The 25533-nt window shown below is 40.2% G+C and overlaps 1 protein-coding gene across 4 annotated transcripts in view; it reads left to right on the top strand.

Moving 5' to 3' along the window:
* Positions 1 to 8821: 8821 nt before the first annotated feature.
* COP1 (COP1 E3 ubiquitin ligase) overlaps positions 8822 to 25533 on the top strand; it is a 93801-nt gene continuing 77089 nt past the window's right edge. For all 4 annotated transcript variants that reach the window (XM_081122294.1, XM_081122292.1, XM_081122293.1 and 1 more), the window contains exons 1-3: positions 8822 to 9297; positions 18524 to 18583; positions 23425 to 23522. In XM_081122294.1, coding sequence (XP_080978420.1) covers positions 8879 to 9297; positions 18524 to 18583; positions 23425 to 23522 — 577 coding nt within the window. In that variant the 5' untranslated portion in view covers positions 8822 to 8878. The remainder of the gene's footprint in view (positions 9298 to 18523; positions 18584 to 23424; positions 23523 to 25533) is intronic.

The following is a 25533-nucleotide window of genomic DNA, read 5'->3' as shown; positions in this document are numbered from 1 at the left end:
ATCAGGTACTTTGCCAGATGCTAGGAATCGGCCAGAAAATAAATAGTCCTAGCAATCAAGAATCTGACAGTCTAGTTGAAAGAATTAACAATTACAATGCTAAGTGTAATAACAGCAGTAAGAAATTTATTGCCTGTGTAAATATTTTGGGTTAATGCTGATATCGGGTATGGCTGGATTCAGGGCTGAAATTATGTGATCAGAATTTCATTTCTCTCCACTTATTAATTCTGCTTTCCTCTATGGCAGTCTCATTTGTTCGGTTCTATATGGTAGCAAGATGGTACCAACAGTTTTAGTCCCTATGACCTCTGTGGCTTCAGATCCAAAGAAAAGAAAACAAACTCTCCTTCTTAGATGTCCCAGCAAAACCTCCTCTTCTTGAGTAATTTGTCTACTTCAGAATCAGTCATTCTGGAGGGGAGGGAGAGGCACTAAGACTGTGACTCATTAATTGGTCAAGTCTGGACTATATATTGAACTTGCTGGAATTCTGGGGTTCGAGCTCTCTCCAGAACCACATGAACTGAAAATGAGAAAGGGCAAGATCCCCACATGTCACCAGAAGTAGAGCAAATAAATGATGATATTCAAAGCACAATTACTGTGGATAATAGAGGACCTAGGACTTGTCATTCTTATTTACTGAAAAAATTTACCCACAGTTTATGGTTTGCCTTTTGACGTTGACATTTATGAGTTGAATTTTTATTGTTCTGGTTGTTAAAATATGTCCATGTTTTTCTCAGTGATTATTTCAGGAACTTCGGTGAAATTCTCCACAATTCTCACCACACTATTGGTTATGCTTTCTTTTTTTAATGGGAAAAAATGGAAATAAACTGTGAGTCTTATTATTCTCAAGAAAGCCCCACCAAATACACCTTAAAACAAGTGGAATATATAATTTTGTACAGTTTCCATGAATAAAATCTTTGTTCAACCTGTAGCAGTTTACTGTTAAAGGCTCCTGGTTACCTATATTAGTTTGCTAGGGCTGCTATAACAAAATACCACAGACTGGGTGGCTTAAACAATCAGAAATTTATTTTCTCACAGTTCTGGAGTCTAGAAGTCTGAGATCAAGGTATCAACAGGGTTGGTTTCTCCTGAGGCTCTCTTCTTGCACACGTCCACCACCTTCTTGCTGTGTCTTCACATGGCCTTTCCTCTGTATGTTTCCCCGGTGTCTCTCCCGGCCCAAATTTCCTCTTCTTAGAAGTACTCCAGTGAGATTGGATTAGGACCCACCCTAAAGGCCTCATTTTATGTAATCATGTCATTAAAGACCCTGTCTCCAAATGTAGTCACATTCTGAGGGATTAGGGGTTAGGGCTTCAACACACGAATTTAGGGGATACAATTAACCTCTAACACTACCTTTCTGACCTCAGCCACTTCTCAGACTTCCAATTCCGTTTCCTCAACTGAGAGAGAATATCTGGCACTGCCTAGGTGCCCCCTCCCTGTAGTGTGGCCTGGAGACGTTCTTCGGGCAGTAAGCTGGGGCTCATCTAATTTATTTCCCTTTCTCAGGGTTTATTCCACCTCTCCCTCTCCACATCCTCTGTGGGTATTAAATCTCTGCTTATCTAGGTGGTTCACATTCTTCAGAGAGCTCTTTCAGTTAGGGGCAAATACTATTACTGTTAGCTTTCTTAGATATAGCTGAATGGGAAAGGGCTTGATCACAGAGGCCCTGATTTTGATCTGCTAAACGTAAGCATCTCCTGCTGGGGGGTGGGGGGGATCAGTGCCCACTGTCAGCATGTATTAGCTTTAGAATTACCACAGTTATCCAATAAGACAAGAGTGAGTGACCAAAGGCACCATAACTGATTTAGTGAGTGATTCACAGTTTCAGTGCACTTAGACCAGCTGTCCCATGGATAATCTTTTCATTAATTAGCACAAATAATGCTTGAAGGCTTCACCATGCTTTGGGCTCTAGTGCTCTCCACTAACTTTCTTCTTAATATGTTTTGAGCTATGGACTCTTGTACTCTAGATTCTTCATTAGTCTATTACAATTTGCTATATAGGGTATTATATTGATAAAATTATATATACTAGCATAGCTAGTATATATACACTATCATATATATACTGGCATAGTAATATATATTACTACGTATTATATATACTCTATATTATACACACCATGTATATATGGGAAAACTCCCACACTTCTTGTTCACTATGGGTCTTCCATTGTGTTTTATGGTGCTGTTATGGATGCATTTTTTGATGGATATATATTCTTTTTTTTTTTTTTTTTTAATTGATTTGGGGGGGGGGGAAGAAACATTGATTTGTTGTTCCACTTATTTATGCATTCATTGGTTGATTCTTGTATGAGCCCAGACCAGGGATCAAACCTGATGTGAGAGTGACGTGAGAGTGAAATATCAATTGGCTGCCTCCTGCAAGCCCCCCACCTGGGATTGAGCCTGCAACCCAGGCATATGCTCTGACCGGGCATCGAACTGGCAACCTTCAGCGCATGGGACAATGCCCAACCAACAGAGCAACACCAGCCAGTGCTCACATAAGCTCTTGAAAAGTGGAGGAGGAAGATAGAGGAGTCCGTCAGACAGATGCAGTGTGAGAAGAACTTGACCCACTGTTGCTGGTGATGGATGAAGGGGACCCTGAGCCAAGGAATGCAGTGGCCTCTCCCTAAGCAGACAGCCAGTAAGGAAATAGGAGCATCAGACCTAGAACCACTGGGAATTCAGTTGTGCCAACAACCTGAATGGGCCTGGAGGCGGATTATCTACCTCCCAGAGCCTCCGGAAAGTAAAGCAGCCTTGCTGACAACTTAATTTGTCTTGTGAGACTCAGGCTGGGAAAACAGCGAGCCTCAATTGTGCTGTTTTCAGCCGCTAAACTTGTGCTAATTTGCTATGACAGCAGCAGAAAAGTAATACATTGCTATTGGCACTGCAGTGAGTAATACCAATACCAATCTAGATCTTCAGTATGGAATTAGCTTGTGACTTCTTCAGAGGCATTACTAACATTGGTTAACATCTTGGTACAAACCAAGCATTGGAAAGTGATGTAGTATCACACAGCAAAGGAAGGAAGAATGAAGAATAGTGTATGATACTCAATTTTCATTTGTGATTTTTGTTTCACAGAACTAATATATGCTCTTGTGTCAGTTGAATTACTATCAAACAGATCACCCGGATTCAACAACCCTCAGTTGTTGAATGTAAGTGGAGTATCGGGGTTTGGTCAGCAGCTTAGTGCCTTGACCTAATTTTTTCGAACTGAAGACAAGATAATACAAGTTTCTATTATCTCCCAATAAACTGTTAAGTGGGAATGCAGTTGATGAACTGGTTTAATAGATGCCCAAGGCTCTGTGTGGGAGGAATCAATGGGGTGAGAAAAGAAATGCCTGCCATAGCTGAGTAAAGCAAATTTAGAGTATAAGAATTACCATACAGACTGAGAGAACAGGAGGAAACATTGTCAGAAGGAATACTTCTTTTACTTGACGTCACTTTCAAAGGTTAAGAATAGGCTCCCAGACTAACTTCTCTCCCAGCTGGACATAAGTCTAAATAGAATTATTATATCCAAATACTATTCAACCTTTATTCTAAGTTGTTTAGACAAGTTCACAGTTAAGTGCTGCTTTAGCATTCCCGGTTTCTTACAGAATTCAGTGGGTTGACTGGAGATGGTGTCATAGTATGATTTGCGAGCAACTCCATCTGAATGGTCCACCAGGATAGTAGGCAGACAGAAGTACCACTCACGGTCTAGGGAGGAGCCCTGATGCAAACTGCAGTGGACAACGGGCCTTGATTCTAGCTCTACGCACTTTTCCAGACCACTTAGCTATGCCACATTGCACGCACGGGTTGTCAAACCCAAGGAGCCAAAGACTTGCAATGTCATCTGCTTCAGTTTCAAGGTTAAGTGGAGTTTGTTTTTTTCCTGACCTGCTATCTCATGATGACACCAATTGTTCTGGGGGGTTTTTTGTGTTTTTTTTTTTTTCCAGAATTCATTAGACCTCATTTTGTTTTGGCTTATGACCTTCAGGTGGATCTAAACCTACCCACGTATGTAGTCATAAAATATGTATACATTCACCGCATAATACAAGTAAATGTTTTTCTAGTCAATGTTGGTTTTTCCCAATCTTGCTTTTTTTTTTTTGTAGTAAACTTCTATGACTTTATTTGAGACAAACTACTGATGACATGTTATCGGGGAGCAAGATCTCAAATGCTGCCTTGTTCTTTTTTGTGTGTGTGTTTAAGCTGACTAATCCTATTTAGTAACCTGCATTCACACACATACAGCTCCACCTATATAATCTTTCATTGTCACAATTACTCTGATGGACCTAGGCCGTATTTTACAACTACCTTGGCTAAAATTGCTTAGCGATAGCTTACAAAAGAAGTGCTTTAATAAAGAACATTGACTTCTTTTAATATGATGACTGACTTAGCAAGGTGTTAGATCTATTAATTTACCTTCTCTAAAAAGTGCTTGTAATTTTATACAGGAAGACTGGGAGAGGAATAAAAGCTAATGATGCAATTCTAACAACGAAAACAGTGTGACGGACAATTTTGGAAAAGAGTATGCCCTCAAATAACAACTCTAAGACATTATTAGTTCTCCATAGGTAAGTGCCTACGTTGGGTTTTAATGTGTAAATTGGAGCTTTTCATTTTCCCGATTATGGATAATTTTCTGCTATATGCCTTATTATGCTATCAGGTTACAGAAACTTTTCCATTTCTTTCTTGTCTATTTATGCTGACAGAAAAATTTTTCTCCTCAATTTAGCTTTCAATACCATGGGTATTTCACACACCCCTCTTTTTAAAAAAAAAAACAGGGCAAACACATTAATTTTTTAAAAAATGACAGGACACTATTATTCAGAGAGATTTGGTGAGAGATTTGGTTAAACAGCAAACAGGGCTAACAGGTAGCAAACCCTTCAGATGAGTCAGGTAAATACAGCTTTTTAGGGAGGATCCTTTTGGGAGATTGGTTACCAAAGGGCAGGGCTAATGAGATGAAAACTAGCAGCCTCATTTCCCTTAAATATTATATTTGGATAAGACACCTTAGAAATATGTCTGGGAAGTTCAGTTCTCTAGGTAGTTCCACTTTACCTTAACTCCACTAGCTTTTACTTCAGTAGCAGTGTTTTTGTGGAAGACTTTGGGTTTTGGTCTTGTCAGTTTTGTCACTCACAGGATTAATGTATTTAACAATATGATGGAATTCTTTTAAATATTAGGGCTTAGTTTTGTGTGTTTTTTAAACCCTCACCCAAGGATACTTTTTTCCATTGCTTTTTCAGAGAGTGGAAGGAGAAACACCTTGATTGGTTGCCCCCCGCACGGGCCCCAACCAGGGCTGGGGTCGAGCCTGCAACTGAGGTAGGTGCCCTTGGCTGGAATCGAACCTGGGACCCTTCAGTCCACAGGCTGACCCTCTAACCACTGAGTCAAAACGGCTAGGGATAGGGCTGTTTTTATTTTACATTTACTTTCATTTCTCATTAATGCTTTCTTCCCTTCTGTTTACGTCTCCCGAGTTGTCTGACTTCCTTTTTATATTTCTGTGTTTTGCCATGCTTCCTCTTCTCTCTTCTGCTTCCTCAGAAGATCTTGCCAGTAGAAACTAATAAGGACTGTGTATTTCCAGAATAGTCTTTATACATTTATCTGGTATTTACCGAAGTATTACAAAAGTGGTAAAACTAAGCACTGACAGTGTTTTCCTCTGAGACTTCTAGGCTGGGGTCATATTTTTTGTCCCCTGAATAAGGCACCTAGACTATTTTATGTATTTCTCTTACATTACCTAAAATATCATGGCATTTCCCAAAGGGTTAGTCACCTGCGTGAGATTCACCTGGCTGCTGGTAAGAATGCATATCCATAGGCCTGACCCCAGACCTGTGGAGTCAGAATCTGGAGGAAGAAGCCAGGAATCTGGTTTTATTCCTCTCATGTGCTGAACTTTTTCCTGTGCCTTGGCCTGAATTTTCAATCACTGCCTGGATATACTTACCTGAATGTATTTTTATCCCATACTCACACAACACATCCAAAACTAAACCACCTATGGGCTGTTTCCAATTCTGTCCTCACGCCATTATCCCTGGAGTCATCTCTGGAATCACTCCTCTTCACATTCCATCATTTTTACTTCATCAGTTTGTCGGCCTTTGTACCAAGGACTGAGAAAGACAGTGATGAGCACAGACATGGGTCATGTCCTCAAGGGTTGCAAAGATTCTTTCATAGAGTAACTTACTCCTATAGATTCTTTTGTGTTTTTCTCAGGCTACTCCCTTTCCTTGTCAGCACCCTGATCTAAAATCTCACCACTTATGCTTGGACTGCTGTAATTTTTTCCTAATTAGTCTCTTTGCTCCTAATCTCCCATCTCTTCTGAAAGATTAATCTGCTGAAAGCTTAATCTTCAAAACACCACTTTGAATATAGTTTACCCCCACTTACTGTCTTCATTGTTCCTAATTGCTTACAGGCTATTTTCCAAAGCATATTCGAGGCCGTTTACAACCCACCCCACAAATGAATTTTTCCTGAATAAACTCTTTACCCTTATCAAATAGACATCTAAACTTAATGTAGGTATTTTTACTTATTTTTTGAGCTCATGACTTTAATCAAACTGATTGACCAGACCATACTTTTCTCTCTTAAGGCCTAACCTTCCCCCCACCAGCACAGCTGGCAGCAGCACTTGTTCTTGCTTCAGCTCCTGTGGTGATTCTGTTTTCCTCATTAAGCATTTTGCATGTGATCCTTGGTACTACTACTTCTTTACGTGCTTTTCTATTTCTTCAATTATATCATAAATTTCCTGGATATAGGAGCAATGTTTTATATGCTTCATTCACTTATGCACTCCATCAAAAAACTGAATGGCCATCGTGAACCAGTATGGTGCCATCTTTCATGGAGCTTACAATTTAGTTGGAAAGGGGTATTTTCAGCAAATAATTAAAATGAGATCAACTGCTTTATTCATCTGTTAGTCAAGAAATATTTGATAAGCAGCTATCACAGGCCAGGTATTGTTACATGCTGAGACTACGAAGTTGAAGCAGGTAGGCTGGTGGTGGTGGAGAACCATAAATAAACCACTAAAACGCAATGTTATAAGTGCAAACGAAATATCCTAGGCGCACATATGAAGGTGAAACTATCTCTGTCAAGGAGTATGGCAGGCTTCACATTTCAGGTGGGTTTTTGGGTTTGTTTTGCCCCCTTTTTTTTTTTGTATTTTCAGGTGGGTCTTGAAAGTGACTATGAACATGGGTTGGATCATGCAGTGTTCGTACAAGGAGAGTGGTTCTTGGAAAGCTGGTAAGGCCGTTCCTATATTATTCTGAGAAGAAACCCGAGCTGGGGATGGAGGGTGAGCAGCTAAGGCAGAGTCGAGGCGGATGGCAGCCTCCTGGTGGCTCGCTGCCCGGGCCAACCGCTAGGTTTTGTTGCTGGGCCTTCATTCTAGGCCCTTCCCTGGCCCTCCTCCCTCAGCGTGGATAGATGTTACTAGGGAAAGGCTCTCCTTGCCCTACAGTGTTCAAAGCTCGTGAAAATTAAGTCAGGGGTCTTTTCCCTCTAGAATCATACCACGGTAACAGAAAAAATACCAGAAATCACCCAGTTCAGTTTCTAATTTACATCCCCGAGAATCTTAGGGATTCTCAAAAAGGCAAATGAAAATCCGTAATCAAGTCTTACTATTCCAACAAGCCTACCAGAAATCGCACATATTTTCTGGTGGTTTTAAAGGCCAGACGTCCTTGTTCTGTGCTAGAATTCTATCAGATCCACGTGAAACCGGGGTCTTGACTGAGCTGTGCTCTGCTTAAACACGTTTTCCCATCGTTGATACGGTTCATTTGGTAAATAATTTTTCCAAATGCAAGAGTGAGCTCACGGTCGAGCCCACAGACGTGGTAACATGAGCTACGACGTTTCCCACTCACGAAGCACTGCCGACGGGCTTCACCTTTCTTCCTCACGATCCTGTGCAACGGCTTCAAACGCCAGAGCCGGGAGTCCCTGCCTCGCAGCCCAGCGCTCCCTAACTGCTCGGAGGTCCTGGGTCCCTGCAGTGCGTCCCGGGCCACAGGGGCTTCAGTTCCCTCCTCGGAAGCACCTGTCGCGCCTCGGCCGCCGGTCACGCCGCCCGCCTCCTGCCGCCGCGGCCGCTCCCGCCCCAGTTCAGGAATGCGGCGCTCCGCACGCATGCGCGGCTCGGCGGCTGCCCCTGGGCCGGGAGGCGGGGATCCTGGGTAACCCAGGGCGTGCGGGCCCGGCCGCTTTCTGAGCGCGTCCCCTCCACCCACGCCGCCACCCCGACCACGCATTCCGCTCTCCTCCACCTCATCACCCATTAAGAGTGCCTGCCCCGCGGTACGTCACGAACGAAAACAGCTCTCCTAGAGGGCCGCGCGGGCCCCGAGGCCGCCGCCGTCACCGGAGGCGCGCCGTGCGTGTCTGAGCAGCGCCCGGGCGGCGTCTGAAGTCGTCTCCCCCGCCGCTCCCGCCCCTTCCGCCGCTCGCGCACGCGCACAGCCGGCCCTCGGCGCGCCCGGGTTGGCTGCGGCGGGGACGGCGGCGGCGGCGGCCTCCGGAGCGGTAGTGGTTTCCACTCTGCGTAATTAGTTTCCTCCGCCCCCTCCCGTCGGACGCTGTTGTGTGGTCGCCTTACAAAAAAAAATCAACTTTATTGTTCCTCAGCCCCACCTCCTGGCGCGGCGCGCGTCCTCAGGATGCACTGAGGCGGCGGCGGCGGGTCGCGGGCCCTCTCCTCCGAGAGCCCGGCCGGAGGGGAGGGAGTCACGATGTCCGGGAGCCGCCAGGCGGGGTCGGGCTCCGCCGGGACCAGCCCAGGCTCCTCGGCGGCCTCCTCGGTGACTTCCGCCTCCTCGTCCCTGTCCTCTTCGCCGTCGCCCCCTTCCGTGGCGGCTTCGGCGGCGGCGCTGGTATCCGGCGGGGCGGCCCAGGCCGCGGGCTCCGGCGGCCTCGGGGGCCCGGCGCGGCCTGTGCTGGTGGCGGCCGCCGTGTCCGGCAGCGGCGGCGGCGGCGGCGGCGGGGTGGTGTCCGCGGGCCTGTCCCGGCTCGGCTGCGGCGCCAGGCCCAGCGCCGGCGGCGGAGGGAGCAGCTCCAGCCCCGGCAGCGGCAGCAGGAAGCGACCTCTGCTCGTCCCGCTCTGCAACGGGCTCATCAACTCCTACGAGGACAAAAGCAACGACTTCGTCTGGTGGGTTTGAAGAGCATCACTGCTCGCTCCCGTCGCTCGGGTCTGAGCTGCTGCGCTCGGGCTGGTGGGTCGGGTGAGGTGGGCTGTTGGGTGCAGCAGGGGCGCTGGGGCTGAGACGGGGGAATGTCGGGGTCCCGAGACGGGGTGGGGTGCAGACGAGGTAAGTCCTGCGGTGGCGGTGGGGGGTGAAGGGAGTTTAGGGAATAAATAAGGGGGGGCGAGATGGAAAGGCAGTAAATGGGTGTGCGTAAAGGGAGAAAGCTGGGCGGGGAGGTCGGGCCTTGAATTTTCCGGCTCCCTGGTGAATTAATTAGGCTCCTACCGGCCCGATTGCTGGTCGAAGTGGATTCAACTTGTAAAGGGAGAGGGTTAAGCTTTTCGGGGATGCTGAGGGATGGAGCTGTGGGCCGGAGTTTGCTTCCTGAGAGTGTGGTGCGCGGTGCCCTACGCACGGGTGTGGATGTTGTAAGCAGCCGTGTTTCGTGTAGGCGCCCGTGGGGTGTGTGTATAAACAGCTCCCGTTTCGGGGGGCGGGCCCCTTTGAAATATGCTGTTGAGGCTCCTGTCGTAAAGAAAGTCTGTTTGCCCCCCCCCCCCCCCAAATTTTACTTCTCAATGTCTTGAAAGAGGGAACCACGTTTACTAAATCTCGCCGGGTGTCGGCTGTAGCTCGCACCCGCGCGCGGCGCCGGAGGCTGCGCCGAGCTGCTGACCCGCGGCGCTGGGCATCGCTCAGTCCGGCGTCTCCAGAGGCTCAGCTCTGTCGTCGTCGGTCGCGATGGAGGAGACAGCGGCCGGAGGTGGACGACGGAGCTGGCCCTTTGGTTGAGAGTGTTTTGGGATTTTCATTGGGTTTGTATCCAAAACAAACGGTCAGATTGGTAGAATTGTGGGAAAGGAATCGCGTTTGGGCGAGTGAGAATGGGTAGGATTTTGTGGTTTTTCTCCGGAGGAAATTGTATGTAGACTTAGAATATTAGTGATATAGGAAGTTGGCTTGCACGCTCTCATAGGGGAAGTTGATTCATTTTCAGGGCCAAAGATGATCTGAGTCGGTGTCATTACAGGGGTTTGAAGTGCCCGGGTCCATTTGTAGGTGGAATTTTTTCAATAAATACGGTTGGCCCTTGGCTCCGTGGTTTCCAATCTATAGATTGAACCGACGCTGAACAAAGACAGTGTTTCGCATACCTAAGGGCAGATAGGAGATACTGTTTTCGGTCCCTGATGAGTTGAGTCCACCTTGCCAAGGGCCAACCTTAGAGGTAGAAGTTATAAGTGGATTTTCAGCTGTGTAGGGGTTGGTGCCCCTAGCCCCGGTGTTATTCAAGGGTCAGCTGTAAATGTGATAGGAAGTTATTGATTAGACTTAATAATTTCTAGTTCTTGCAGTCAATAATGTCTTCATGTTTTTGCTTTTGTCTTAAATTTTTCTGGATTCCGAATTAATTTATTTTTAATTGAAACTGGCCTATAATTGCGATTGTTACTTATAAATAAATTACTTAAGTAGCTTATGATTGGGTCTAAAGGTGTTTGGGGTCATACTCAATAGAGAGCGCCATATGATAAAGTAGAAGCTAATGGAACAAAGTGAGGGTTTGCAGGATTCAGTTGTCTTATTGATTGATTGAATGATTTTAGAGAGAGAGGAAGAGAGACAGACAGACATTGATTTTTGCTCCACTTATTCATGCACTCACTGATTGATTCTCGATTGTGCCCTGACTGGGAATCGAACCAATTATATCTTTTTAGGCACCGTTTGCATTTCAGTTTTCTGTAGGCTAAAAGAAAACATGCCAGCATTCGTGTAAGTACACTAAAATAGTGTAAAAGATGTGAGAAGTAAGGGAATCAGGTATTCATTCAGCAGGTATTTATTTGGCACTCACTGTCTGCCAGGCACCATATGAGTTTCACTGTATTTACTACAGGCTATTTTATAGGAAATTGAGAGTGATGGGGGAGTATAAGTAGCTGGCACTTTTTTTAGGGGTAAGGTTATTTTTGGTGAAGTTGACTATTTAGAAGAATTCATTAATGGGAACCTAGTTTCCTGATTCTCAAGCTAGATTTGATTTTGCCAATCTTTTGGGGTAGAAAGATATGGATTAGGCAAGGCTCAAGGAATCCTTTTCATTTCTAATTGACTCTGGGTATGGTTGGTCTTGTATGCTTCAAGGTCAAACTGAACCAATCTCAATTACTCCATGCTTTTACATCTAAATGAGGTTGAAGTTTGAATAATGATGATACTTTCTTATTCATTACATTTTAAAGATGTTTATACTTCACATTGCATTTTATCCTTAGAGAAATTCTGTGAAGTTATATAGACTTCCAATTTTAATACAATACTAATGTAATTATATTTTGATTTCAGAGAGAGGAAGGAAGGTGGAAAGAGAGAGAGAAACATCAGTCTCCTGGTTCATGGTTCTGCACTCAGCCACTGAGCCATGCTAGCTGGGCTAATTATATTTCTATTGAGGTACAAAGAAGTTATGTAACTTTGTTTCAAATTGGACGGCTAAGGGACAAAATCAGAACTCAGATCTCCCAGTTCTGGACTTAGTGCTTTCTTTGTATGGAATTAGAAGACTCCAGACCCACAGGTTTGAGTACAAGTATTTAGCCTAGTGGTAGATTGGAGGGAAACAGTTGTTTCATAATCACATGAGATAAATGGTTTTAATCCCTAATCGGTCCCTCCCCCTCCCTGTCAGCCTGCTCACATCCTCAGAGGACGCATCAGAATTGAGGCTGGAGCAAGGCAATGTAGTTTTCAAAAGCTCCCCTGGTGATGATGACTTATTGTCTTCTTGAGAACATTCGAATTAAAGTCGAATGCTTAATTTTCAGTAACACATATTGGCTTGCCTAGACTTATATCATATATAAAAATAAGTTTATGTTTAATTGCAGAATTGATGAACATTTTAGGGATTTATAGTTTTCACTTTAATATTTTCTTTCTCACAAAGGATCGAAAGTACCTATTAAATTGCAAGTACTTCTAAGTGATTTTATAGATAGAGAATGTATAGTACAGGAGAGAGTAGTATTTAACTTGAAGTTGGGAAGATCTTTGACATTCAAAGGAAATCTTTGTTTCTTTGATTTTTCAAATGTTTCTTCATGATCCATTTAACTAAAATTACTTGAGTCTAGCCTGTATTTGAAAGATGACTTCTTATTTTATCATGGTACTACTTACTGCCTTTGCATTAGCTTTTCGACTGCCTGAAATGCTTTTTTATACCTCTGCAAGGCCCAGTTATTCTCTTAAGTTGCAGCAGAAATAAGTGTTTTTAAGTAGATAGTAAGCCCCTTGTGGGAAGGGTTAACTCTAATCATCTGTCTGATAGGAAGTAGGTAGGATCTACATTAAATAGACCTACCATTTATGAAATCTGTCACTGCCTCTGAGTCAAACTATTAATAATAGACTATCCTGAAGGCTCTCACGCTTAATGCAAAGAAAGACTTTTTAATAATTGTGTCATATCCTGGCATCATTGCTTTACTTAGGTGTTAAATACTCTTCTGAATTCAGATGTTATCTCACTGCATTGCACCCTAGGCAGCCATTACCTATAAATCACACTTAGCACTAAAGATGAAACCTGGACCATTCTTGCTTCTATGTTTTCCAAACCATTAAAAAGTGTTTTTAGGAGATGTTAAAGCATATTCAACTGCTGAAATAAACTAGAATTCATCAGATTGTTATTATAGCAGCATCAGTCAAGCACTTCCTTGAATCTGCAAAACAAAACTTGGCCCTGGCTAGTGTGGCTCCTTTGGTTGGAGCATGGTCCTTTACACAAAAAGGTTGCAGGGTTCCATTCTGGGTCAGGGCACATGCCCAGGTTTTGGGTTCAATCCCTGGTAGGGGTGAGTTTGGGAGGCAGTCTATTGAGGAGGTGTCTCTCTCACCTTGTTGTTTCTCTCTCCTCCCACCCCTCTCCCCACTTTACCCTTTCTCCCCCCCTTTCCTTCCTCTCTCAATTAAAAAAAACTAAAAACAAAACTTTTTTTAAAAAAATTTGTTTTTATTGTTGAGGGTATTACATTTGCCCCCCCCCACACCTCTTTGCTCCCCTTGCCCAGCTCCTGCCCCACCCCAGGCCATTATTGCGCTATTGTCTGTGTCCCTAGCCTATGCATATATGCACATAAATTCTTTGGTTAATCTCTTCCTGCACCCACCCCGCACTTTACCTCTGAGATCTGTCAGTCTGTTCCATGCTTCCATGTCCTGGACCTGTTTATTTGTCAGTTTATTTTATTCATTAAAAACAAAACAAAGCAACAGAAAAAACCCACCTTGATTCTTTTGCTTTATAATACATGTGTTGTTTGGATGACGATGGTAATGAAAGGTACTTTGCAGAATTTGTCAAATCATAGCAGTTCATTATGGTCCTTTTGTCAGTGTCAACACAAGATTTAGGTGCATCAGATGGCAGAGAAAATGAATGAAGATCATGAAGCAGGATATAAATACTATTATTAACTTGAATTCTGGTCTATAAATTGAGAGGGAGGTACTTGTGGAGTAGTTTATTACCAAAGAATGTACTGATTGAAGGCTACCTTTTCCCTTTACGAACCTTTCTTGATAATGAACCAACATTCTTTAGTTAACCCTATTCCACCTAAGAATTGGTAAAATAACTACAACCTTAAACTCTGTTGCTTATTTTTTCTCCTTGCATGCTCAAGTTTGTGCTTGATGGTGATTTCTTTCTGTTTTAAGTTTAGCCTGCAACCCTTTTCCCTCAAAGCTTTAGCTTGGGAGGAAGGCTTTGACAGTCATTCTTCTTTTTCCTGTTAAAATTTGTATTGTGTGAAATTAAAATGATTCTTAAATTCTTGACTTGTTTTTAACATGTGTCATCTCCCCATCTTTGCCTCTCACCTTGCTTGTTCTTTGCCCTGCCTTTTCTCACGTATGCATGTGTCAGGTTCTGTTTGTATAGTCCCTACCATCTCAAATAATACTGTCATTGGGCAACATGTTTTCTCTTCATATTCTCATATATAAAAGTTAACTGTCCTTTCATTTTTCAAAATTAAGTTTAATGAACTGATTTTTGTCTCTGTTTTTATGTAGAGAGAAAGGTGGATTATAATAGATGATCTGATTTCAGTTTGTATTTCTGGTATCTTTGGGGGTCCATCCTTCTCTCTTCCTAATCTGTGTGGTTTGGGGTGGGTGCTCTTTGTCCCCACATTCAGAGCTGGAACACATGATCCTAGGCCCAAGTAATCTAGTGTATTTGAATCCTCTGCCCTCAGTATTAGTTCAAGGATGAGCATTTGGCTCAAACAGAAATAATGAGACAAACTGGATTAAGTAAAAATTACAGATAACTGTTTGGGGACTTTTTTATAGATACTTGAAACTCAAAGGTCGTAAGTGCGAAGTCCACTCTAAAGTGAAGATTGAATGTGCTATACTAACAATTGGTTCGGTATATTAATAATAATAGTATGTGCTCTCATGTAAGCTGTTGTTATTTGCCAGGCCTATTTTAAAGGTTTAACTTACTCATTGCAACAACTGTTTGATACAGATACTTTTATAATTCCCACTTTAATAGATGAGGAAATGAGGGTTAGAGAGATTATGTTACTTGTCTCAGTTCATACAGTTAATAATGGTGGTATCAATATTTATATTCAGACATTATGGCTCAGGGCCCAGGTTCTTTTTTTTTTTTAAATATATCTTTATTGACTTCAAAGAGAGGAAGGGAGAGAGAGGGAGATAGAAACATCAATGATGAGAGAGTCATTGATCGTCTGCCTCCTGCACACCCCTGACTGGGGATTGAGCCCACAACCTGGGCATGTGCCCTGACCGGGAATTGAACCGCGATCTCCTGAATCCTAGGTCGATGCTCAACTGTTGAGCCACACCCGGCCAGGCCCTGGTTCTTAACCATTATGCTACCTTGCCTTTATTTAGAGGCTGGAGATTTTGTTTAAAATCAGCTTTATTAAGATATAATTTGCAGCCAGGCCGGGCGTGGCTCAGTGGTTGAGCGTTGACTTAGGATCCAGGTGATCAGGGTTCGATTCCTGGTCAGGGCACATGCCCGGGTTGTGGGCTGCAGCCGATCAGTGACTCTCTCATCATTGATGTTTCTGTCTCTCTCTCTCCCTCTCCCTTCCTCTCTCTGAAATCAATAAAGATATATTTTAAAAAAAAAAGATATGATTTGCATACCATAGAACATACCAGTTATAAGTGTATACAGTGTTTTGACAAATGAATACATCTGTGTAACCACTACTCTAATCAAGATATAAAACATTTTCATCACCAGAAAGTTTACTTGCACTCTGTCTTCTAACCTTACCTTTGACACCTGGCAACCAGTGACCTGATCTGTTTTCTGTCACTGTAGTTTTGCCTTTTCTAGGATTTTATTAATGGAATCATTCAGTACATTGTCTTTTGTGTCTGACTTCTTTCATTTGCCATAATATTTTTGAGATTCACATTAAACCATAGTAAATGTATACATAGGTGTGTATGTACTTATGTGCATAAATGTGGTTATTTTTTAACTGATCATGTGGAGTTTTACTCTGGTCGTATATGAGTAGTATTCAGCAGTGGATTTGAAGAAAGCCCTGTATAGATTTGTAGAATTCTTTGTCCTTATAGCTCCTTCCTCTGGTGTCCTGTCCTGTAAATTCTTTTCCCTTTACCTTTCTGGGCCTGTGAATCTCTCTGTGACAACAGAAAACTGGTCTGTGATGGTGCTCACTTACTTGTTCATCTTCCCTCAAAAATATCAGTACGGTGTTGCTTAGAGTCTGGTGTCTGAAAGCAGTGGTTTCATTTACCCTCCTCCCCAGTTTTCTAAGTGTATGTAGAAAGAACATATGTCTGCTTGCAGTTAAATTTTAACCTCAAGAGAACTGTGAGTTTTGTGTTTCACTTTGTCCATTGGCCCATCCAAGGCTCCTTTCTTGCTTTGTTTTACTTTGTTATATTTCTTTTATTTTGAATTGAACACTTTTTCTTCAACACTTTGGCATCTCTGAAAATTGGATTATGTGTTACAGATGATGAAATTTAAAAAAACTTCTGTGGGTTAACTGGCCATTGGATATAGTAGCCATCGTTTCATGCAGGTGTGTGAATGTAGAAAATGCCTGCCTCAAAACTTGAATATAGGTGTCAGCAGATTGGAAGAAATTCTCTGAGACAATTGTGAATTACTGTTTTATTCCTTATGAACTAAATGTTTGTTATGTGGGAGTGAGGGGTGGAGGAGATTCTGGGATGTGGTGAATTAGACATGCTTAGCAACATTCCTAAAGCTGGAGTCAGATGTAGTTTAGCTGGCTGAATGTAAACCTGGCTTAAGATACCAATACCAATCAATGGCTTTTAGTTCTATTATATATTCTCTTAATAAATGCTACTTCACCAAAGTAATGGAAAATATTGTGTGGGAAAATCTGGATATCAGTGAGTTAGTCAAATATTGATTTAGAGAAGTTAGACACCGAAGAATGAGAATTTGCAGGAAAATCCTAATTTTCCTGCAAATCCTAATTATGTGTGTATACGTACATATATGTTTTTCTCGTAAAAGTAATACATGATAAAACTGTTTAAGTCTAAAAGAGCTTTGTAGAGAAGCATAAAATAAAACTCCTAACTGGCAGGAAAATATGATGATAGGTTAATTAGTAGAGTTGCTTCTTATTTAGAAGTATGCAACGGTAAATTGTATTGTTGGTGACATTTTTAGCCCCTAGTGAGTAAGGGACTGCACCCCCCCACACTTCAGTTATCCTTGTCTCCTGGCTTTCTGTTCCGTTGTGATTTATGCATGTCTTTGAATGTGTGTATCCCTGCGAAATGCGTATTTTACATGTTTTAAATGTATATAAGTTGTATCATGCCACAGATCTCATTTCATTTCTATTTTCACTTGACAAAACATTTAGCTATGTTCTGTGTACCTTTGGTTCATTCCTCATGACTGTTGCATGATGTTTTATAGTATGTATCCAAGTGTATTTTACTTCTCCATTCTAGTAATTGTGAGCATAAGGCTGCTTCTAATTCCCTGTCACAATAAGTACCTGGCTTGTTACAAGTATTCTCATACACATTCCAGGCAAATGTGGGTGTTTTTCTTGGCTGTACACATACACACACACAGCCACATATATATGCACATAAATGCATATACACCTATGTATATGTTTACATATATATACACATACATATACTCAGGGATAAGTAGATGTACTGTATATATCTGTATTTAAATATAATCTCAAGAGTGGGATTACAGGGGTATGTGCCCTGACCGGGAATCAAACCCACCACCTTCTGGTGTATGGGATGACACTCCAGCCAACTGATCCACAGTTGCTAGGTCAGGGAAAATTGTTTGTTTGGTTTTTTTATAATGCTATGCATTTTTTTCTGATAGTGTGCCTTCTGAGATTAGTAACTATCATTTGTTGGCCAGAACTACGTCATAGTTGTAGGACTTGGTATTTAACTCATAGTGTCTGGAAGTAGTATACAGTTATGGTTAAGATCATGGACCTAAGTTTGAACATCTCTGTACCTCAACTTTTTCATCTATAAAATGGGTCCAGTAATAAGTACCTGCCAACACTGTGTTGTTGAAAGGAATAAATGGGTTAATAAATGTCATTGTTTTAATGGATATAGATTGTTCTATTTTAAATATTAGCTATCATTACCATCTTCATTACCTGGAAGAGTTATTGAAATTAGAATTGTAAATTTATCACTCAAGGAATTAGTTTTCTTTGAGATGGGAAATAAAAGAGCAATTGTGAATTAGTAGGTCTGGGTAGTTGTTTTTGAATGTGGATGATCAAAGAAGATGATAGAGCTTTCTTAAGGACTCTTGTGATTGTATTGCACCGTTCACAATTATGGGTGAGTTCAAGTATTGAATTAATATACTTACTTAATTCACTATAGAGCTTGATGACCCTTAGGGCCATCTTGAACAAATTGTCATTTCACCTGCAATCCCCTGAAGTTTATTCAGCTCAATAGACATTTCATCTCTTATTGATAGGATGTTTGGAGACTTAGCTGTGTATGGAAGTAGGATTTTGTTGTATTGTTGCTCGCCTTTTCCAATTTGAAATCACTCTACTTTAAAAAAAAATGTCAATTATTTTTCTGTTTTCTTTTTAGCCCTATCTGCTTTGATATGATCGAGGAAGCATACATGACGAAATGTGGCCACAGCTTTTGGTAAGATGATTTTATTTAGCAAATTGTCTTTTGGCAGTCTTAAACTTGTGTGTAAATATAGTCAGTGAGAGGTTATTTTTTTAAAACTAATTTTGGTTATCTTGTAATCATATTATTTCTTTGGCTGATCTTTACAGGTTCTTTGGCTCAAGGCAATAAGCATATGGTTGGTGCATTGTATCTGTGAAATACTTAGATTTACCATAGGCCTTACAGGTGGATTTTAAAACATTTGGGTTTATTAATTGTTAAAGAGCTATCTTAGAAAATTGGGGTGGTGGTGCTGGGTAATCAGGATGAAGCACCTATACGTCACTTGTGGGGATAGGTATGAGGCCCAGTAAAGCAGGCTAGAAGGACATTGGGAAAGATATAGAGGATTAAAAAGTTCTGTGTTCTCTTCTTTAATACTTTTCTCAGTGTCATTAATATGTATATATTTAAAAAATTTTAGTTGTGGTAAAATACATATAATAAAAGTTACCATCTTAACCATTTTTAAGTTGAGTAACGTTAAGAACATGCACATTGTTGCTCAGTCAATCTCTAGACCTTTTTCTTGAAAAACAGGAACTGTATACCCATTAAACAACTCCTTATTTTTTCTTTCCCCAGCCTCTCTGTCAGTTGCCATTTAACTTTCTGTTTCTGTAAATTTGACTATTCTAAACCTCATATAGCTGGAATCAAATAGTATTTGTCCTTTTTGTGACTGCTTATTTTACTTAGAATAATGTCCTCAAGTTTCATCCATATTATAGCATGTGTCAAAATTTCCTTTTTAAGGCTGAATAATAATATTCCATTGCATGTATATATTTTGTTTGTCTATTCATCTGTCAGTGGACACTTGGGTTGCTTCTACCTCTTAACCATTGTTAATAATGCTGCTTTGAACATTGATGTATAAATATCTCCTTGAGACCCTGTTTTCCGTTCCTTTGGTTATATATTCAGAATTGGAATTGCTGGATCGTAGGTAATACTATGATTAATTTTTTTTTGAGGATCAGCCACACCGTTTTCTATAGCTGCTGTACTATTTTACATCTCCACTAACAGTGCACAAGAGTTCCACTTTTTCCACATCCTTACCAACACTTGTTATTTTCTGCCTTTTAAAAAAAATAGTAGCAGTCCAAATCGGTATGTAATCTGTGAATGTGTAATTTGTTTATTTTTTGTTTTGGGGTGGTGTATTCTGCTTGCAATCAATCATCTCCATAAATTATTTACACTATTGGTATATTACTTTAGCCTTAGTATTTTTGTTGTGTTCTAATTGTCATTATATTCTACTTCATGTTGGAGTTAGAGCCATAATTTTATACTGGAGTTGAATATGGTTTCTGTTAGGTTATTAATACATTAGTCAAGAATCTGGAGTCTGAGGCTTCACTGATAGGTATGTCCAATCTGCCAGTCATTTAAAAAGTAGTTTAGAATAAAAATCGCTTTCTTAGCTAACATTATTATGTTTCATGAATCACTTTCTGCTCTATGCTGCTATTGAAATTCTGGTCATGTGGATCTTGCTTCCAGGCTGAGACATGTATGGTCTTGGTCTTCTCAGGTAGATGATTTAGCAGGAGTGTTCTCTTTGGCCCATGAATTGATTCAGCACCTTAGCATTCCATAGGAAACCATGTACTTCTCTTAGAGACTTTGGATTTTGATCATTCTAGAACATTTAGATAGAACAGGTGATTTATATAGAACAGGCTTTCTCAGCTTTGGTAGTATCGACATACTAAACCAGATAATTCTTTGTTCTGGGTGACTACCATGGGTATTGTAGATTGTTTAGTAGTGTCCCTGGCCTCTAACCAATAGCAACCCCTGTCCCCTCATTCATGACAACCAAAAATGTCTCCAGACATTGCCTGATATCCCTTAGGGGACAAAATTGCCCTCAGTTGAGAACTATTGAGATAGAGCTAAAAGAGCAAGCTCTTGAAGTTTGCAGACCAGGGTTCTAGCTCCGGCTTTAAAGCTTATCTTACCTTTGTCAAGTCACTCAACCTCTCTCTTCTGCTGCTGCTCACTACCCCTCCCCCATCCTCTTCCTCCTTCTTCACCTCTTCTTTCACAGATTTGAAGGTGTTGGAGTGTGAAACAGACTGTTAAGTGAGGCTTTAATTTTTCCTGACTGCCCTCTAACTTCTGTGTTCACTTTGGCATTTAAAAAATGTGTGGAAGAGTCTGCTGAATCAGTTCAGTAATCTTGCTTGATTATGTGGTGAAGTGTTATCAATTACTGATTGGCTTTATAACTAGACAGGGCTGGCCTCTTCAGTGAGTCCTATAATCTTCATGGTGTGTCTGTGTCATTGGAAAGCTTCAGTGTGGGGTTTTTTTTCAATTACAGATTGCATTCAATATTATATATTAGTTTCAGGTGTATTGCATAGTGATTAGACATGTAATTTACAAAGCGATCCCCTCCATAAGTCTAGTCTTTGGTTTCTTAAGTATCTGTTTTCCCCCTTCAAATAAAAATAGTTTAAACTTACTCCTTGTTACAATTCAAGTTATGTTACACCCTGATGTGAATGTGTTTTAAAGTATCTACTAACGAGCAGCTTTTGGTTGGATAGAGACTACAGCTTTGCAGGAGCTAATAAACCTGGAGGTCCTCATTCCCATTGTCAGGCTTGCTACGCTGTGAAACACTTCTGCACTTTGTTTAAAGCAAAAGCTCATAATTATTTACCCTATCCTAACATGTGAGACCTTTGAAACTTCAATTAACAGTAGCCTGTTGTATCAACTCTTTGCTAATTTGAACCCTGGCTGGTAATCTGGAGCAAGAAGTGTACCACTTCAAGTCTCCATCCAAATTATTAGCATTAAATTGAATTAGACTACATTAACTGTTTATCCCTTGTCCTGCTTATAAATGATGGTAACTCTTTGCTACTAATAGGTTGGAGACAATGTAACAGGAACTTCTTTCACTTTATTCATTCCCACTTGACAGTGAACCTGCGATTAGCTGTAGCATAACTGAAATTCAATAATAAAAATTCTGGCTTCTATATGATACAGAAATAAGGATTGCTCTCTCTCTTTGTCCCTTTACTGCCTCTAGCTTGTCCACTGCACCTTACTTCTCAGACCTCATGTCTATCAAGTCCTCATTTACTATTTTGCTTCATTAAAAATAAGTTGTAATTCACAGATTCCCTCAGTGTTGTCATCTTCCAACATATTCTCTCAAACCTGGGTGCCAGCTTGCCTTTGGGGACTTTTGACTAATTCATCATCTTGCACCTTGCTATTAGTCTTTCTTTATTCCTGGTCACTATATATGACCACTGTTTCTGATTTGTCTTTGCTATTCTTGTTATAGTCCCTTCTAGAATTTTATGATTAGTCGCAATTTTCTACTTTTATTTATCTCTCTTTACACGGACAGAAAAAAAAATCATATTTTGCAAATAGACATATACTTGATAGAAGAAACGGCAGCCATATGTAGCTATAGAGAAATATTCATTTTCTATTATCAGATATATACTTAACAGAGGACACAGGCATCCTTTTATATCAGCACATTGTAGTACTGAATAGTTTTTTTTGAGAGTTGCAGTGTAGCTCAGTTGGGCATCACCCCATGCACCAAAAGGTTGGATTCCCTTTCAAGGCACATGCCTGGGTTGCAGGTTTGATCCCTGGTAGGAGGCGTTCAGGAGGCAGCTGATTGATGTTCATTTCTCATATTACTCTTTCTCTCCCTCTCCCTCCCCCTTTCTCTAAAAATCAATAAATATATATTTTAAAGGTTGCAGTGTGAGTAGCTATTGAAAATTGCTCAGGTTTGGTTGAATAATATTTTAAAAGTTTTTTATTATAAGAAAATACACAATTGTAAAAAGCCTAACATTACAGAAATTTATAAGGTAAGAAAGAAAAAATGTTTTGTAATAACATTTCTTCAGGTATAACTATTATTAGTAATTTTTCATGGCCATACTTACATATTATAATGTGTTTTTTATTGGCTATATACAGTACATTGGATTGATATTTACAAATTTGTTTAGTCAATTTCCTAGTATTTTGATTGCTTCTAATTCATTTTGTTATTTACAGATAACTTTGAGTTGAACACATGTCTACATATGTATTTCTGCTTATTTCCTTAGGATAAATTCCTAGAAGTAAAATCGCTACATCAAAGGGGATGTACATACAGCCTTAAGGTTTTTCATGTAATTTGCCTTCTAAAAAGTGGCAGTTACATTTCCTGCAACAGTACATGAGATTGTTCATATCCACATGTACTCCGTAACTTTGACACTGTTTTCTTTATTTTTCCATTTTAATTGGTAGAAACTAGAATATAATTTTAAATCAGTTTTTCATCCTAGTGAAGGTGATGGTTTACTCATGCTTATTGACTAATTTCTATCATGTTGATTTTTCTGTTTTTCCCTTCTTTTCTTTTTTTTTTTTTTAATTTGAATGAGCTCTTTTTGTATTTAAGGATATTAACACTCCAGGAACACAGATAGTCTGCTTAATTAAATCATAGGCAGTTGCTTTTCATGGTGTTGTAATATACTATTTAAATTGCATAAACTTAAAAGTTAGTACATCTTATTAAATTTTATATTTAGTAGATTTGCTACTTTTCAATAACTTGTATACTGTTGTCTAATAAATACCCTGTGTATCTTCTTTAAGATGTAAAAATATAGGCTGAAATAAATTGGATAACCTTTTGATTACTTATGTTGAAAATGAGGAATAGAAAACTAATAGGCATTATTATGTGACCAGTTTATTAATCTATCACTGACTTAATCAAACCTATTTTATTTTTTCTCTGCTAATAGCTACAAATGTATTCATCAGAGTTTGGAGGATAATAATAGATGTCCCAAGTGTAACTATGTTGTGGATAATATTGACCATCTGTATCCTAATTTCTTAGGTGAGTCTTTGGAATGATTTTTTATATTTTAAATATTCTTTCTCCCAAAGTGTATGCTAGCACTAATTTATTCAGAAAACATAGCTTAGAGTAAGCAAGTCTCTCTTTCCTACTCACCAGCTGCTTTCCCCAGTCTTATCTGGGTTGTGACAGATTCCACACCATATCATATTATTTTTAAGTTTCTTTAAAAAAATTTGATTCACACAACTCTTAGATTCTTAGATAGATGGCTGGACAGAATGTGAGGCTAAAGGAGAATGCAAGATGTTTAGAATACTTGTCTCTATATAGTGTTGTGCATTCCTGCTGTTTCTGCTTCAGGGGTAGAAGTGAGAAACAATGGAAGAAAGGGTTAGTATAGAGGGGGAAAGGCAACAAACACCCTTTTGGGTATGAGAGTCTGTGACCCCGGAGGCAATAGAAAAGTAAGAACTGGGGAGGGAAGACATGGATGTAGAACTTTTAAGAGGGGGATGGTAGCTGGGGAAGAGAGACAATATAGGGAACCCTTAGAATAAATGATAAATGGTTGATAATCATCTAGTCAGAGACAGATTGTGATTATCTAAAAATTCTACATGTTCAAAAGCCTAAAATATTGTAGGAAACCTTTAGATTGGATTTTTAGGAATGAAGATTATTTTTCAGATCTGCCAGGCATGAAGTAGGGTGTTACTGGGTATATTTGTCAAAAAGGCGAATTCTTCATTATAAACGGTTACATTCTCAGAGTTAGGGTGTGAGATTTACTTGTATATTAGATTCTGACCTGCCATTGCTTCACTTGCAGTTTGACTTTCTCAGCTCAAATGCTAGTTTATAATCAACCATGAATTTGAACCTTTTTAGCTGTGGCTTTTGTTTCTACCTCTGCTCCAAACTTGCATTGGCCACGATCCTTACTATTTTCTCTTTTCATTACAATTCAGTATTTTTTCATTAAGGCAAATCACTGGATGATTGCACAGCAGAAAGGAACCTTGGAGGAAATAATGTGAAGATTTTCTGTTGGAATAACAAGTTCTTCTACATAGATAAAGTTTTATGATAAATTTGTAGCAGGAGTGTAGGAAATGAGGAAACACTGAGTGGTTTGATACTCTGCAGGACTGGACTTCATGGGCCAGGTTAAATAAAAGGGAGAGCAACGAACCCTTTGTTCCTCAACTCAGATTGGTGCTGCTGTGAGCTCTAGAATCACTTTTCTGTCAGTTGCATAGCTTTGGAAAACAATTTCTTTCGGAACAGTTAAGTGTAGAAAGGAATCTAAAGTTCTAAAAATTTTGATATTTACTAAATTTTTCAAGCACCGTTTTCCTTAATGAGTCCACAAGTTAGAAATTCTGTTATGTGAGTTTCTAAATGGAGAGAGAGAGAGGTACTACACTATACACTAGCATGGAAGGAATATAAATAAGTTTATACTATATATGTGTGTGTTTATATGTATTCACTAGTGAACAGTGAAATCACAATTACTGATTTTTCTAAGCTAGAAATTATCTTGGTGATGATATAATTTTTAACCTCTTTTTATGGATAAAAAATTTTGGTTTTGGGTAATTGCAGGGTAAGTATTTTTAAAATCTTTTAATCATAGTGCAGCTTCCAACAATATTTTATATGTCAACTGTGGAACATTTCATCCTGATACATCTATTTGTTTTTCTGCCCATCTTCATTCTTTACCTTTGTATAGTGATGGTGAAATCCTTAGGTTTCCTCACAGTAGGTAAATCAGGATTATATTTCTTGTGCACTCAGGGTACCACTGAGATCTGTTTCTAAAATGGAATACCACTTGGGTTTTTTTCTATACTGTAAAGCTCTTCTAAGTTATTTACTTCCATTGCTTCATCTTGAGGTTATATGATTTGTTTGATGCTTGTACTTTTGGGTTGGGGTAAGAAGACCCTGAACCTTTTAAAGTAATTTTAGATTCCTTCCTGAGCATGGTAAAATAACTATATGTTATATGATTCTGAAATATTCTGAGTAGCCTTGCACC

Source organism: Miniopterus schreibersii (genome assembly GCF_964146895.1).
Source record: "Miniopterus schreibersii genome assembly, chromosome: 19".
Taxonomy (NCBI): domain Eukaryota; kingdom Metazoa; phylum Chordata; class Mammalia; order Chiroptera; family Miniopteridae; genus Miniopterus; species Miniopterus schreibersii.
This window is presented reverse-complemented; position numbering and strand designations above follow the sequence as displayed.